The 15459-nt window shown below is 43.5% G+C and overlaps 1 protein-coding gene across 1 annotated transcript; it reads left to right on the top strand.

The window, feature by feature from the left end:
* Positions 1-8204: 8204 nt before the first annotated feature.
* Positions 8205-14785, top strand: psmd3 (proteasome 26S subunit, non-ATPase 3; the record flags this gene model as incomplete). Its single annotated transcript, XM_034226190.1, is given in 2 exon segments — positions 8205-8496; positions 14595-14785. Coding segments are annotated over 2 exon segments (342 nt in total), but the record flags the coding sequence as incomplete, so codon positions are not given.
* Positions 14786-15459: the final 674 nt, after the last annotated feature.

The following is a 15459-nucleotide window of genomic DNA, read 5'->3' as shown; positions in this document are numbered from 1 at the left end:
GCGGGGGAGAGAGATCGCGTGCAGCGGTCTGCTTGCGCACGGAGCAGGAGTTTTATGAGAGAACATATATTTCTCTGCTCAAAACTGTTCAAGTGCGCTCAATAGCATTTTCTATGCTCAACATGTTTCATTGCGTGCTCAGGATAGTATGGGGGTTATTCCCTATCTTTATTCAAGAGCGTGGTATTTAAATTTGAGAGCATACTTTATGTATTTATTTCCCTCAAACTCTGTCCTCGCACTCAAATAGTGCCCTCGCACTCAAATAGTGCCCTCGCACTCAAATAGTGCCCTCGCACTCAAATAGTGCCTGCTTGCACTTAGATGTGCTCTGCTTCTGCTCAAACTGTACGCTTGCACTCAGATATATGGCTGCTTACAGATTTTTTCTGCTCTCAGATTTATTCTGTGCGCGCTCGAAACTTTTGTGCAACAATCCTGTCAAAATCCCTCAACCAATAGGAGGCCAGGTGTCCTTGCGGGTGTGTTCGCTTTACTTATTACAGCGTCCCGTAAGGGCGGTTACTCTTTGGTTTATAAACTCCCGCCCTCCACGGCTTTAAAGTTTTAATAACATGTACTTCACTTCGCTGTACAACTTTTTTTTATAAACATATACAGTTAGTATGTTTATAAAACGGACAAGTCAAATCAAGCAATCTGATGTTTCTTAGCCGTGATATAATGAGCGTATATCCCGGGTATAATTGTAGTTACTTTTCACAAATCAGTATCCCTCCGCGTCTGAGAACCGTTACAACTGTTACATTACGTCCGTTACGAAACTAACTAACTAGGCTAACTAACAAAGCTTAAGATGGAAACATTTCAGGTTAACTTCGACCTCCGGGGTGGCCTTACTATGGAGGAGTGGATTGAGAAGTGCCTATCTCCAGAAAAAAAAAGCACCTAAACGACGACAATACTGTTTGTCTAATTATGTTCTCTTGCTGTTATTGTTGTTGCATAGCAACCACCTCGCACTATGTTTTGTGCAGAAGGCAACGGAGGGACTATTTTATTTTGAACATCATTATTTAATAATAAAAACTATTTAAATTGGAGTGTGTATTTTTCTTTCACATTGCCAGCCACACGTGGTAACCGTTTTATAAATGCAATAGCTCACTTCAGGCCGTGATATACGAATATATCTATACAATATGGGGTTGTCGACACTCCGCTTCTCGTCGGGCCGAACCAAGCCGTAGCACAACAGTGCTGGAGCAGAACAACAGTCTGGAGGATCGCTGTCCAACATGGAGCAAAGTGAAGGATCCCAAGTAAGTTTTTTTTGTGATATCGTTTTATTTGCCATGCTTTTTACGCTGGCAAGGGTGTCGTGAATCAACCACGTCAGGTCTTGCTCATTGACATTTACTAACATGGCTATTAACGTTAGCTTAATAGTCATGTTAACCAAGGTGGTAATATTTTAAATGGCTCTTAAATACACGCAATATAGCCTAGTAATCGTAATGTATGCTTCTGTGAGTTGCATTGTCCCTTCATCCATGGGTGTAGCACATGTTGTTGCATGAGATACTGACGGGCTGTCAGGAGAGGGAGAGAGCGCTTCCGTGTATTTCTCCCGTGTTCTTATCCAAAATTAATGTAAACTTGAATAATGTATTTCATTTGAATGTAATAATTATGTTGGTTGTTGTTTGTGGAAGTGCATCATGTATGGAAAAATGAATCTGAACTAAAAACTGAAGCATTATAAAAAATTAGCCCCATTAACTGAGTTTTAAACATCACTTTAAATGGAAGATCCCCATAGCCAACACCCACCCTAGATCGGATTGGCGATCGGCATGGCCGATACTGATTCCGGTGATCGGCCCCAAAAACCCTGATCGGAGCATCCCTATTAATAATGCACAATCCTACACCTACAGAGAAGCACCATCGAAGAGGTGGCAAGAAGCCTGGTTTGATTGCTGTGGACTGCCAGCTACAAGCTGGCAGTCCACAGCAACAGCAGTCAGCACCGCCACAGTCTAGTATTCAACATGAAATGGCCAGGTTCTGTACATGTAGCATGCACCTACTCAGTGCATTATATGGTTAAGACAACCAATATGTATCATTGAATAAAGCATGTCTTCAAATTAAGATTGGGCCTAATGAATATAACTTTATGTAAATCCACAGGTCATTTCCAGGCTACTTCTCAAAAGCGCCTGCAAGGGGAAGAAAAAGATTCCGGTCTCCCTGCAGGGTGATCACTAGCAGTGGGAAGACTGTAACGCTGCAGTTCTATATGTTGAAAGGAAACACAGACAGGACACCAACAGCAAGCAGCGAATTAGCACTCCTCCTTGCTGGGATGGGGAGTCGCACCATCACACTACCCCAATCTGCTGACCACTTTGAGGTAAAGTAAGCCAACCTGGATTCATTAACTAGTGTGTTTTTGTACAAAATAAACTTTAAGAATCGAAAATGTACAATGTATCCGTAATATTTGAACACGTCTACCTAAAATGTGGTGTATACCCTCATGCAAAGCTTTCAAACATAGAATATGGATGAAAGGTGTACTTCTTTCATATGATGGGTGTATTGTGTTTTGTACAGATTTCAAGACTCCTGACCAGTCAGTACCCGAAACTTGCGACTTTATCAGGAGGCTGGCTGCTGTATAAAGCCCTCGGTATTGTAGATCTACAAAAGCTGTGTACTGAATCATTTATTTATGTTTTTAGTCTTCATTTATTCAGTTATTGCTCGTTTCAGGTGGATCGGGACAACGTAAACTCTCAGTTATCCCCCCAGAAACTGAAGGTTATAATGGCCACTTTCTCAAAACTGTGACCGGAGGAGGAAAGAACACAATCTACATTGTTCCACTCCAGGATGAATTGGATACATCCCCTCTTCCTCCAGATGCAAATGAGTTTCGTATTGCATCTTGCTTTGCAATCTCTCCAAGATATGACGTCTAAGCAGGTTCTGTAGAAAAAGTAGGCAATAAATATAGGTAGGCTACAGTTCATGGTACACAATTTATTGTGCATTTCTCTGAAGCAAATGTAGTGAGGGCAACATATGATCTTACATTAAAAATGACATGAAGAAAACTGTATATTTCCCTATTCCTAAACAATGAAATAAGAAAAAAAGAAACCCATTTTGTTGTCAGTTGCCTAGCAACAATATTCACGTAACGTACAACACTTGAAAGCCAATTATTATCATAGATGTGCCGCAAATATGACTACCACATTAATAGTACCATTAAAATAAAAAACTTACTTGGGGTCCTTGACTTCGCTCCATGTTCGACATGGGACGTCCGGTACAGAAGTGGGCCGGTCGGAAAATTCACTAGCAATCCCCCCTCCCCCCGTTGACAATTTACTAGCGATAACGAGGGCCGGTCGAGATTCCCGGGCTCATTTTTAGTCCCAGTACGCCACTGAACGTAGCTATTATGTAAGGTGATGGTATATATATACTAACTGTGCTCCCCAACCCCAAAAAAAAGTTGTAAATCAAACAAGTGAAGTACATGCTATGTTATAAAGCCGTGGAGGGCGGGAGTTTATAAACCAAAGAGTAACCGCCCTTACGGGACGCTGTAATAAGTAAAGCGAACGCACCCGCAAGGACACCTGGCCTCCTATTGGTTGAGGGATTTTGACAGGATTGTTGCACAAAAGTTTCGAGCGCGCACAGAATAAATCTGAGAGCAGAAAAAATCTGTAAGCAGCAATATATCTGAGTGCAAGCGTACAGTTTGAGCAGAAGCAGAGCACATCTAAGTGCAAGCAGGCACTATTTGAGTGCGAGGGCACTATTTGAGTGCGAGGGCACTATTTGAGTGCGAGGACAGAGTTTGAGGGAAATAAATACATAAAGTATGCTCTCAAATTTAAATACCACGCTCTTGAATAAAGATAGGGAATAACCCCCATAGGATAGAGGCACAAATATAACGCCATACACAACCAGGTACTGACTCACCTGCAGACAGGTACTGACTCACCTGCAGACAGCTACTGACTCACCTGCAGACAGCTACTGACTCACCTGCAGACAGGTACTGACTCACCTGCAGACAGGTACTGACTCACCTGCAGACAGGTACTGACTCACCTGCAGACAGCTACTGACTCACCTGCAGACAGGTACTGACTCACCTGCAGACAGGTACTGACTCACCTGCAGACAGCTACTGACTCACCTGCAGACAGCTACTGACTCACCTGCAGACAGGTACTGACTCACCTGCAGACAGCTACTGACTCACCTGCAGACAGCTACTGACTCACCTGCAGACAGCTACTGACTCACCTGCAGACAGCTACTGACTCACCTGCAGACAGGTACTGGCTCACCTGCAGATAGGTACTGACTCACCTGCAGACAGGTACTGACTCACCTGCAGACAGCTACTGACTCACCTGCAGACAGCTACTGACTCACCTGCAGACAGGTACTGACTCACCTGCAGACAGCTACTGACTCACCTGCAGACAGCTACTGACTCACCTGCAGACAGGTACTGACTCACCTGCAGACAGGTACTGACTCACCTGCAGACAGCTACTGACTCACCTGCAGATAGGTGCTGACTCACCTGCAGACAGGTGCTGATTCACCTGCAGATAGGTACTGACTCACCTGCAGACAGGTACTGACTCACCTGCAGATAGGTACTGACTCACCTGCAGACAGGTACTGACTCACCTGCAGACAGGTGCTGATTCACCTGCAGACAGGTACTGACTCACCTGCAGATAGGTACTGACTCACCTGCAGACAGGTACTGGCTCACCTGCAGACAGGTACTGACTCACCTGCAGACAGCTACTGACTCACCTGCAGATAGGTACTGACTCACCTGCAGACAGGTACTGACTCACCTGCAGAGAGGTACTGACTCACCTGCAGACAGCTACTGACTCACTTGCAGACAGGTACTGACTCACCTGCAGACAGGTACTGACTCACCTGCAGACAGCTACTGACTCACCTGCAGATAGGTACTGACTCACCTGCAGACAGGTACTGACTCACCTGCAGAGAGGTACTGACTCACCTGCAGACAGCTACTGACTCACTTGCAGACAGGTACTGACTCACCTGCAGACAGGTACTGACTCACCTGCAGAGAGGCACTGACTCACCTGCAGAGAGGTACTGACTCACCTGCAGAGAGGTACTGACTCACCTGCAGAGAGGCACTGACTCACCTGCAGAGAGGTACTGACTCACCTGCAGAGAGGTACTGACTCACCTGCAGATAGGTACTGACTCACCTGCAGATAGGTACTGACTCACCTGCAGACAGGTACTGACTCACCTGCAGAGAGGCACTGACTCACCTGCAGAGAGGTACTGACTCACCTGCAGATAGGTACTGACTCACCTGCAGACAGGTACTGACTCACCTGCAGAGAGGCACTGACTCACCTGCAGAGAGGTACTGACTCACCTGCAGAGAGGCACTGACTCACCTGCAGAGAGGTACTGACTCACCTGCAGACAGGTACTGACTCACCTGCAGACAGGTACTGACTCACCTGCAGAGAGGCACTGACTCACCTGCAGAGAGGTACTGACTCACCTGCAGAGAGGTACTGACTCACCTGCAGAGAGGCACTGACTCACCTGCAGAGAGGTACTGACTCACCTGCAGAGAGGCACTGACTCACCTGCAGAGAGGTACTGACTCACCTGCAGAGAGGCACTGACTCACCTGCAGAGAGGTACTGACTCACCTGCAGAGAGGTACTGACTCACCTGCAGACAGGTACTGACTCACCTGTTAGCCCTGCAGCTGGAGGTGCTGGTGTTCGTCTTCAGAACTGTTACAGGATGTGTATTTTGTAAATTGTGTAATTTTTGTATCTTTAATATGTTGTATAGCTAACATTAAGCTGTCTTTTGGTTTGATTCTGGTTCTGGTTCTGATTCTGATTCGGTCCCCTTCCTGTTCCAGCTGTCCTCTCTGGACCCAGGGTGTTTCGGCGGTCTGGACTCCCTGCGGTTCCTCGACCTGTCCTTCAACCTGCTGACGGCTCTGGACCCGGCGGCGCTGGGCGGGTTGCGATCCAGAACCAACCTCACACACACCTGGCACTGTGACTGCCGGATGCAGGTGAGTGTGTTCAGTGATCAGAGAGTAACTGTATGTGGTTCTGATCAGCTGATGGTGCCGGAGCTGGTTCTGGACCCGTCGTCTCTGCCCGGAGTCATCTGTCAGACCTCAGACCTCCACATCCTCGGTACGTCTCTGCCCCCCCGCCGTGTGCTGCTGTGTTACAGCGTCACACGGCCCATCACAAACTGTAACACAGCGCGTCACATGGCTCTGTACGGGGTCATGTGACGCGGAGTGGAGTGAGCCAGAGTGTGTATGTGTGTGTGTGTGTGTGTGTGTGTGTGTGTTGGTCCTGCTGATGAGTGTGTGTGTGTGTGTGTGTGCGTTGGTCCTGCTGATGAGTGTGTGTGTGTGTGTGTGTTGTGTGTGTGTGTGTTGGTCCTGCTGATGAGTGTGTGTGTGTGTGTGTGTATGTGTGTGTGTGTGTGTGTGTTGGTCCTGCTGATGAGTGTGTGTGTGTGTGTGTGTGCGTTGGTCCTGCTGATGAGTGTGTGTGTGTGTGTGTGTGTGTGTGCGTTGGTCCTGCTGATGAGTGTGTGTGTGTGTGTGTGTATGTGTGTGTGTGTGTGTTGGTCCTGCTGATGAGTGTGTGTGTGTGTGTGTGTGTGTGTGTGTGTGTGTGTTGGTCCTGCTGATGAGTGTGTGTGTGTGTGTGTGTGCGTTGGTCCTGCTGATGAGTGTGTGTGTGTGTGTGTGTGTGTGTGTGTGTGTGTGTGTGTGTGTGTGGCCTATTCTACGAAGCTGGTTCAACCTAACCTGGATATGTTTGAGTTAGCCGGTTGGCCTAATCCAAAACATACGCGCTCTCGCTAAGCGGTCCTACGACGCGGGTTATCAAGTGGATCGCTCAAGCCAGCCGTGTCCTATCTAGCTAGGTGTTCACATGAGAGGGGTGGTATCTGGAGCATTCGACCAATCACAGACATGGAGAAGCGCACTGACAGCGCAGCGTCATACTTCCTGAATGAAAAGTCAACTTTAATATTAGACATATGAAGAAGTTAAAGTTTAAACATCCATGACTTAAACACTTGATCCAGGATCAAAGCCACAGAGCTGCACCTGCAAGGTGAACACAGCTGGGAACAGAACAAGTGTTTGAATGCGTACATTAACAGCTTTATGATATCACTGCCGTCTAAGACACCATCTGACTTCCATTACATTTGACTCCAGTGTTTCCTCAACTTAATGTGTTGCTTCAAATAATGCTTCTGCATCCAGTCTGTGACGCTGTGAGTGTTGCACGGCCAGATACGGCTCAGCTGACTCAGATCAGGAGATGATACATTATGAAGTGATATGGACTGTACTTAATGTGACTCTGATCCGGTTACTTATGTTGTGGCAGATATTTCAGTGAGCTTTCTTAACGCTAATGTTATAATAGTCAGATTGCTCTGAAGATGGAGCTGATATTCTATTCATGTTCACGTTCACACAGTCGGTGATTGTTGCCGGCCGTCTTTCCTGCAACGGCAGCTTTTCTCTATTTCCTTTCTCCTGTAATATGACTTGATCGCTTTAAACTCCGCACACTGAGCTCTGATTGGTCAGCAGGCGGTGCTTTCGCTGAGTTGATCTCTTATCCTGGAACCTATCCGGCTTCGGAGCAGGATAGGTTCCAGGATAAGTCACCATGGAGATCTAGCCCGCTAAAAAGTGAACCAGCTTCGTCGGACCGGAAAGCCCGAGTTTACCCTGAATTTAGCCGCTAAGCGAAAATCCTGCTTCGTAGTACACCCCCCTGATTCTCTTCACCTTGTATAACAAGAGAGGACTATAACCACAAAAGAGGCACAAACATTATGAATTAAAAGGCAAAACTAAATGTGTAAATATTTAATCTGAGATAAGAAACTTTCATTTTATTTATTTATTTGTTCACCTGATGTGATGTTTTATACTTTAATGATACAACAAATTAATTAAAGTGTACAAAAGTAAAAAAAGACCAACATTTTAAATAAACACCTTCATTCCTGAGTGACGTCATGTGATTTGTTAGTTTGTTGTTTTTTTCTGAAAAAATCGCTCTGTGCTCGACTACCTCTGCCTGCCTGTTGTTTACTGGGATCATGTCTTCAGGTCTGATGTTTCCCAGAATCCTTAGCGCTCTCACTATTGCCAGTCATCGTGCTGCAGTGACTGCGCAGATATTCAATAATAAACTCTTTAAAACTCATTTAAAGAGTTCTTTAAACAGTTCCCCGTTCCTCCGCTCATCACCATGAAGGAGTTAGCAGCGAAGAAGAAGTCTGGAGCCCAGAAGAAGGAGGAGAAGCAGGAGCCGCTGGAGGAGGAGATGCCGGAGGAAGAGGCTCCTGGAGCGGGGAAGAAAGAGCCTAAACCCGGGGAGACGGACAGCCTCACGCTGGAGGGTAGGACCGGGGACCGGGGGGACCGGGGTTAAAGAGCTAAAGCACCGGGATCTGGAGCCCTGTCTGTCCGGGTAAAAGCTCCAGGATCATATCGGTTAGCCTGTTAGCATCACCAGCTAACTATCAGAAGCTAACCCTCAGGTGACAGAAGGACTCAGGTCTGGTCTTCAGTAAGAGTCAAAGAACCAGAGAGAACCTTACTGGGTATACCGGGGTAAAGCGCTAAAGCACCGGGATCTGGAGCCCTGTCTGTCCGGTAAAAACACTATATCTGTCTGTTAGCCTGTTAGCATCAGCAGCTAACTCACTGTGTCATGCAGCTAACAGGTGGAGGACTGAATGGACTCCAGGTGTGACTGAAGTCTGATCAGAGAGTTATTCTGTCACATCATTGATCCAGTAACTAAAGGTATTAATACACGTAGAGGAGTAATCTGTGTGTGAAGCAGCGGCTAACCAGTCAACACACAGCTAGCATTGAGAGCTAGCATGTGCTAACTGAAGCTTTCAAACATCACAGATCAAATCATCTAATGTTTATATTAGAGGTTCAGAGGGAAGGAGTACTTCAGTACAAGTACTCGGGTCTTTAGTACAAGTACTCAGGTCTAGAGTACAAGTAGAAGTACTCAGATCTTGTACTTGAGTAAGAGTAGAAGTACACAGATCTTGGACTTGAGTAAAAGTAGAAGTACTCAGTTCTTGTTCTTTAGTAAAAGTAGAAGTACTCAGATCTTGTACTTGAGTAAAAGTAGAAGTACTCGGGTCTTGTTATTGAGTAAAAGTAGAAGTACTCAGATCTTGTTATTGAGTAAAAGTAGAAGTACACAGATCTTGTACTTGAGTAAAAGTAGAAGTACTCGGGTCTTGTTCTTGAGTAAAAGTAGAAGTACTCAGATCTTGCACTTGAGTAAAAGTAGAAGTACTCAGATCTTGTTATTGAGTAAAAGTAGAAGTACTCAGATCTTGCACTTAGTAAAAGTAGAAGTACTCAGATCTTGTTATTGAGTAAAAGTAGAAGTACTCAGATCTTGTTCTTGAGTAAAAGTAGAAGTACTCAGATCTTGTACTTGAGTAAAAGTAGAAGTACTCAGATCGTGTACTTGAGTAAAAGTACTCAGATCTTGTACTTGAGTAAAAGTACTCAGATCTTGTACTTGAGTAAAAGTAGAAGTACTCAGATCTTGTTCTTGAGTAAAAGTAGAAGTACTCAGATCTTGTTCTTGAGTAAAAGTAGAAGTACTCAGATCGTGTACTTGAGTAAAAAGTACTCAGATCTTGTACTTGAGTAAAAGTACTCAGATCTTGTACTGAGTAAAAGTAGAAGTACTCAGATCTTGTTCTTGAGTAAAAGTAGAAGTACTCAGGTCTTGTACTTGAGTAAAAGTAGAAGTACTCGATCGTGTACTTGAGTAAAGTACTCAGATCTTGTACTTGAGTAAAAGTATACTCAGATCTTGTTCTTGAGTAAAAGTAGAAGTACTCAGGTCTTGTACTTGAGTAAAAGTAGAAGTACTCAGATCTTGTACTTGAGTAAAAGTAGAAGTACTCAGATCTTGTTCTTGAGTAAAAGTAGAAGTACTCAGACCTTGTACTTGAGTAAAGTAGAAGTACTCAGATCTTGTACTTGAGTAAAAGTAGAAGTACTCAGACCTTGTATTGAGTAAAAGTAGAAGTATCTCAGACCTTGTACTTGAGTAAAATAGAAGTACTCAGATCTTGTACTTCAGTATAAAAGTACGAAGTACTCAGATCTTGTTCTTGAGTAAAAGATAGAAGTACTCAGGTCTTGTACTTGAGTAAAGTAGAAGTACTCAGATCTGTACTTGAGTGAAAGTAGAAGTACTCAGGTCTTGTACTTGAGTAAAAGTAGAAGTACTCAGACCTTGTACTTGAAGTGTAAGAAGGAGAAGTACACTCAGATCTTGTACTTGAGTAAAAGTAGAAGTACTCAGACCTTGTACTTGAGTAAAAGTAGAAGTACTCAGACCTTGTACTTGAGTAAAAGTAGAAGTACTCAGATCTTGTACTTGAGTAAAAGTAGAAGTACTCAGATCTTGTACTTGAGTAAAAGTAGAAGTACTCAGATCTTGTTCTTGAGTAAAAGTAGAAGTACTCAGACCTTGTACTTGAGTGAAAGTAGAAGTACTCAGGTCTTGAGTAAAAGTAGAAGTACTCAGATCTTGTACTTGAGTAAAAGTAGAAGTACTCAGACCTTGTACTTGAGTAAAAGTAGAAGTACTCAGATCTTGTACTTGAGTAAAAGTAGAAGTACTCAGATCTTGTTCTTGAGTAAAAGTAGAAGTACTCAGGTCTTGAGTAAAAGTAGAAGTACTCAGATCTTGTACTTGAGTAAAAGTAGAAGTACTCAGACCTTGTACTTGAGTAAAAGTAGAAATACTCAGGTCTTGTACTTGAGTAAAAGTAGAAGTACTCAGGTCTTGTACTTGAGTAAAAGTAGAAGTACTCAGGTCTTGTACTTGAGTAAAAGTAGAAGTACTCAGGTCTTGTACTTGAGTAAAAGTAGAAGTACTCAGATCTTGTACTTGAGTAAAAGTACTCAGGTCTTGTACTTGAGTAAAAGTAGAAGTACTCAGGTCTTGTACTTGAGTAAAAGTAGAAGTACTCAGGTCTGTACTTGAGTAAAAGTAGAAGTACTCAGGTCTTGTACTTGAGTAAAAGTAGAAGTACTCAGATCTTGTACTTGAGTAAAAGTAGAAGTACTCAGATCTTGAGTAAAAGTAGAAGTACTCAGACCTTGTACTTGAGTAAAAGTAGAAGTACTCAGATCTTGTACTTGAGTAAAAGTAGAAGTACTCAGGTCTTGTACTTGAGTAAAAGTAGAAGTACTCAGGTCTTGTACTTGAGTAAAAGTAGAACTCAGATCTTGTACTTGAGTAAAAGTAGAAGTACTCAGATCTTGTTCTTGAGTAAAAGTAGAAGTACTCAGATCTTGTACTTGAGTAAAAGTAGAAATACTCAGATCTTGTACTTGAGTAAAAGTACTCAGGTCTTGTACTTGAGTAGAAGTACTCAGGTCTTGTACTTGAGTAAAAGTAGAAGTACTCAGGTCTTGTACTTGAGTAAAAGTAGAAGTACTCAGGTCTTGTACTTGAGTAAAAGTAGAAGTACTCAGATCTTGAGTAAAAGTAGAAGTACACAGATCTTGTTATTGAGTAAAAGTAGAAGTACTCAGACCTTGTACTTGAGTAAAAGTAGAAGTACTCAGATCTTGTACTTGAGTAAAAGTAGAAGTACTCAGACCTTGTACTTGAGTAAAAGTAGAAGTACTCAGACCTTGTACTTGAGTAAAAGTAGAAGTACTCAGGTCTTGTACTTGAGTAAAAGTAGAAGTACTCAGGTCTTGTACTTGAGTAAAAGTAGAAGTACTCAGATCTTGTACTTGAGTAAAAGTAGAAGTACTCAGATCTTGTACTTGAGTAAAAGTAGAAGTACTCAGATCTTGTACTTGAGTAAAAGTAGAAGTACTCAGATCTTGTTCTTGAGTAAAAGTAGAAGTACTCAGATCTTGTACTTGAGTAAAAGTAGAAGTACTCAGATCTTGTACTTGAGTAAAAGTAGAAGTACTCAGATCTTGTACTTGAGTAAAAGTAGAAGTACTCAGGTCTTGTACTTGAGTAAAAGTAGAAGTACTCAGATCTTGTACTTGAGTAAAAGTAGAAGTACTCAGATCTTGTACTTGAGTAAAAGTAGAAGTACTCAGGTATTGTACTTAGTAAAAGTAGAAGTACTCAGGTGTTGTACTTGAGTAAAAGTAGAAGTACTCAGATCTTGTACTTGAGTAAAAGTAGAAGTACTCAGATCTTGTACTTGAGTAAAAGTAGAAGTACTCAGGTATTGTACTTAGTAAAAGTAGAAGTACTCAGGTATTGTACTTAGTAAAAGTAGAAGTACTCAGGTGTTGTACTTGAGTAAAAGTAGAAGTACTCAGGTCTTGTACTTGAGTAAAAGTAGAAGTATTCAGATCTTGTACTTGAGTCAAAGTAGAAGTACTCAGGTATTGTACTTGAGTAAAAGTAGAAGTACTCAGATCTTGTACTTGAGTAAAAAGTAGAAGTACTCAGATCTTGTACTTGAGTAAAGTAGAAGTACTCAGGTATTGTACTTAGTAAAAGTAGAAGTACTCAGGTGTTGTACTTGAGTAAAAGTAGAAGTACTCAGATCTTGTACTTGAGTAAAAGTAGAAGTACTCAGGTATTGTACTTAGTAAAAGTAGAAGTACTCAGGTGTTGTACTTGAGTAAAAGTAGAAGTACTCAGGTCTTGTACTTGAGTAAAAGTAGAAGTATTCAGATCTTGTACTTGAGTCAAAGTAGAAGTACTCAGGTATTGTACTTGAGTAAAAGTAGAAGTACTCAGATCTTGTACTTGAGTAAAAGTAGAAGTACTCAGATCTTGTACTTGAGTAAAAGTAGAAGTACTCAGGTATTGTACTTAGTAAAAGTAGAAGTACTCAGGTGTTGTACTTGAGTAAAAGTAGAAGTACTCAGGTGTTGTACTTGAGTAAAAGTAGAAGTACTCAGGTCTTGTACTTGAGTAAAAGTAGAAGTATTCAGATCTTGTACTTGAGTCAAAGTAGAAGTACTCAGATCTTGTACTTGAGTAAAAGTAGAAGTACTCAGATCTTGTACTTGAGTAAAAGTAGAAGTACTCAGGTATTGTACTTAGTAAAAGTAGAAGTACTCAGGTGTTGTACTTGAGTAAAAGTAGAAGTACTCAGATCTTGTACTTGAGTAAAAGTAGAAGTACTCAGGTATTGTACTTAGTAAAAGTAGAAGTACTCAGGTGTTGTACTTGAGTATGTGTAGGAATACTCTGTTACAGTAAAAGTAGTCACTGTGCAGATTGGTCCATTTCAGAATAATATATATGATGTTTTCTAATGATTGATCAAACGCGTGGAGGCGTGTGGCGCAGGGGGTAGTGCGCAGGTGTTCAGATCAGGGGCTCTCAGGTTCAAACCCCACTGCAGTCAGCATGTCGTTGTGTCCCTGAGAGCATAGGCGGCGCGTGAGGCTCAGGTTTGGGAAGGCTAACTTGTTTTACCTGACAGCCTCCGGCGTCTATAGAAAAGAGATCAACTCAGTGAAAGCACCGCCTGCTGGCCAATCAGAGCTCAGTGTGCGGAGTTTAAATCTATCAAGTCATATTACAGGAGAAAGGAAATACAGAACAGCTGCTGTATGCAGGGGAGACGCCGACGTGTTGCACTTATCGTTCATATCACTTCATAATGTATCATCTCCTGATCTGAGTCAGCTGAGCCGTATCTGGCCGTGCAACACTCACAGCGTCACAGACTGGATGCAGAAGCATTATTTGAAGCAACACATTAAGTTGAGGAAACACTGGAGTCAAATGTAATGAAAGTCAGATGGTGTCTTAGACGGCAGTGATATCATAAAGCTGTTAATGTACGCATTCAAACACTTGTTCTGTTCCCAGCTGTGTTCACCTTGCAGGTGCAGCTCTGTGGCTTTGATCCTGGATCAAGTGTTTAAGTCATGGATGTTTAAACTTTAACTTCTTCATATGTCTAATATTATAGTTGACTTTTCATTCAGGAAGTATGACGCTGCGCTGTCAGTGCGCTTCTCCATGTCTGTGATTGGTCGAATGTAGCTAGCCCCGCCCCTTGAACGCGCTCTCAGCCGGACAGATTGAGATGATAACCAGCGTGGTCAGACCGCTTAGCGAGAGCTCGTTAGTTAGTGAAGGTAACGCAGAGAGTCTGTGGAGGCTGCAGCAGCGCTAACGTAAAGACACAAACATTATATCTTCATTCTACCAGGATGCAGTGACACACATATTTGGGAAGCCTTCCCTAGCCTGCAGCCCCCCCCCTCCCTGAGACCCTTCACCCCAAAGTGCTCCTGTGGGGGTCCACAGTGCTGAGTGTGTGAGTCTCTTTGGATAAAAGCGTCTAACAGGTGACATCAAAGTGTTCTCAAAGCCGGTGGAGCTGCAGCTCGTCTGGATGGCTTTGGAGACTGCTGGATTTACTCCAGGTGGAACTACAGTCTGATTTAACACTCCTTCTTCCTCCTCTTCCTCCCCCCCCCCCCCCCTCCTCCTCAGACATCAGGGAGCATGTGAAGCAGATAGAGAAGGCGGTGTCTGGGAAGGAGCCTCGCTTCGTGCTCCGGGCTCTCAGAGCTCTGCCCTCCACCAGCAGGAGGCTGAACACCAACGTGCTGCACAAAGCCCTCACAGGGTTCTTCACCAACAACACCGTCACCAGAGACTTCCTGCTGAGCAAGCTGGAGGAGGTGAGCCTCTCTCAGTAACTCCTGTTGTCTCTCTGTGTCTCATGTTGTCTCTGTGTCTCTCTGTGTCTCCTGTTGTCTCTCTGTGTCTCTCTGTGTCTCATGTTGTCTCTCTGCGTCTCATGTTGTCTCTCTGTGTCTCTCTGTGTCTCCTGTTGTCTCTCTGTGTCTCTCTGTGTCTCATGTTGTCTCTCTGTGTCTCATGTTGTCTCTCTGTGTCATGTTGTCTCTCTGTGTCTCATGTTGTCTCTCTGTGTCTCATGTTGTCTCTCTGTGTCTCCTGTTGTCTCTCTGTGTCTCCTGTTGTCTCTCTGTGTCTCCTGTTGTGTCTCATGTTGTCTCTCTGCGTCTCATGTTGTGTCTCATGTTGTCTCTCTGTGTCTCATGTTGTCTCTCTGCGTCTCATGTTGTCTCTCTGTGTCTCCTGTTGTCTCTCTGTGTCTCTCTGTGTCTCATGTTGTCTCTCTGTGTCTCCTGTTGTCTCTCTGTGTCTCTCTGTGTCTCATGTTGTCTCTCTGTGTCATGTTGTCTCTCTGTGTCATGTTGTCTCTCTGTGTCTCATGTTGTCTCTCTGTGTCTCATGTTGTCTCTCTGCGTCTCATGTTGTCTCTCTGTGTCTCTCTGTGTCTCATGTTGTCTCTCTGTGTCTCATGTTGTCTCTCTGTGTCTCATGTTGT

This window comes from Gymnodraco acuticeps, unplaced genomic scaffold (assembly GCF_902827175.1).
Source record: "Gymnodraco acuticeps unplaced genomic scaffold, fGymAcu1.1, whole genome shotgun sequence".
NCBI lineage: Eukaryota > Metazoa > Chordata > Actinopteri > Perciformes > Bathydraconidae > Gymnodraco > Gymnodraco acuticeps.
Note: the sequence above shows the minus strand (reverse complement) of the source record. Positions and strands in the feature narration are given on the sequence as shown.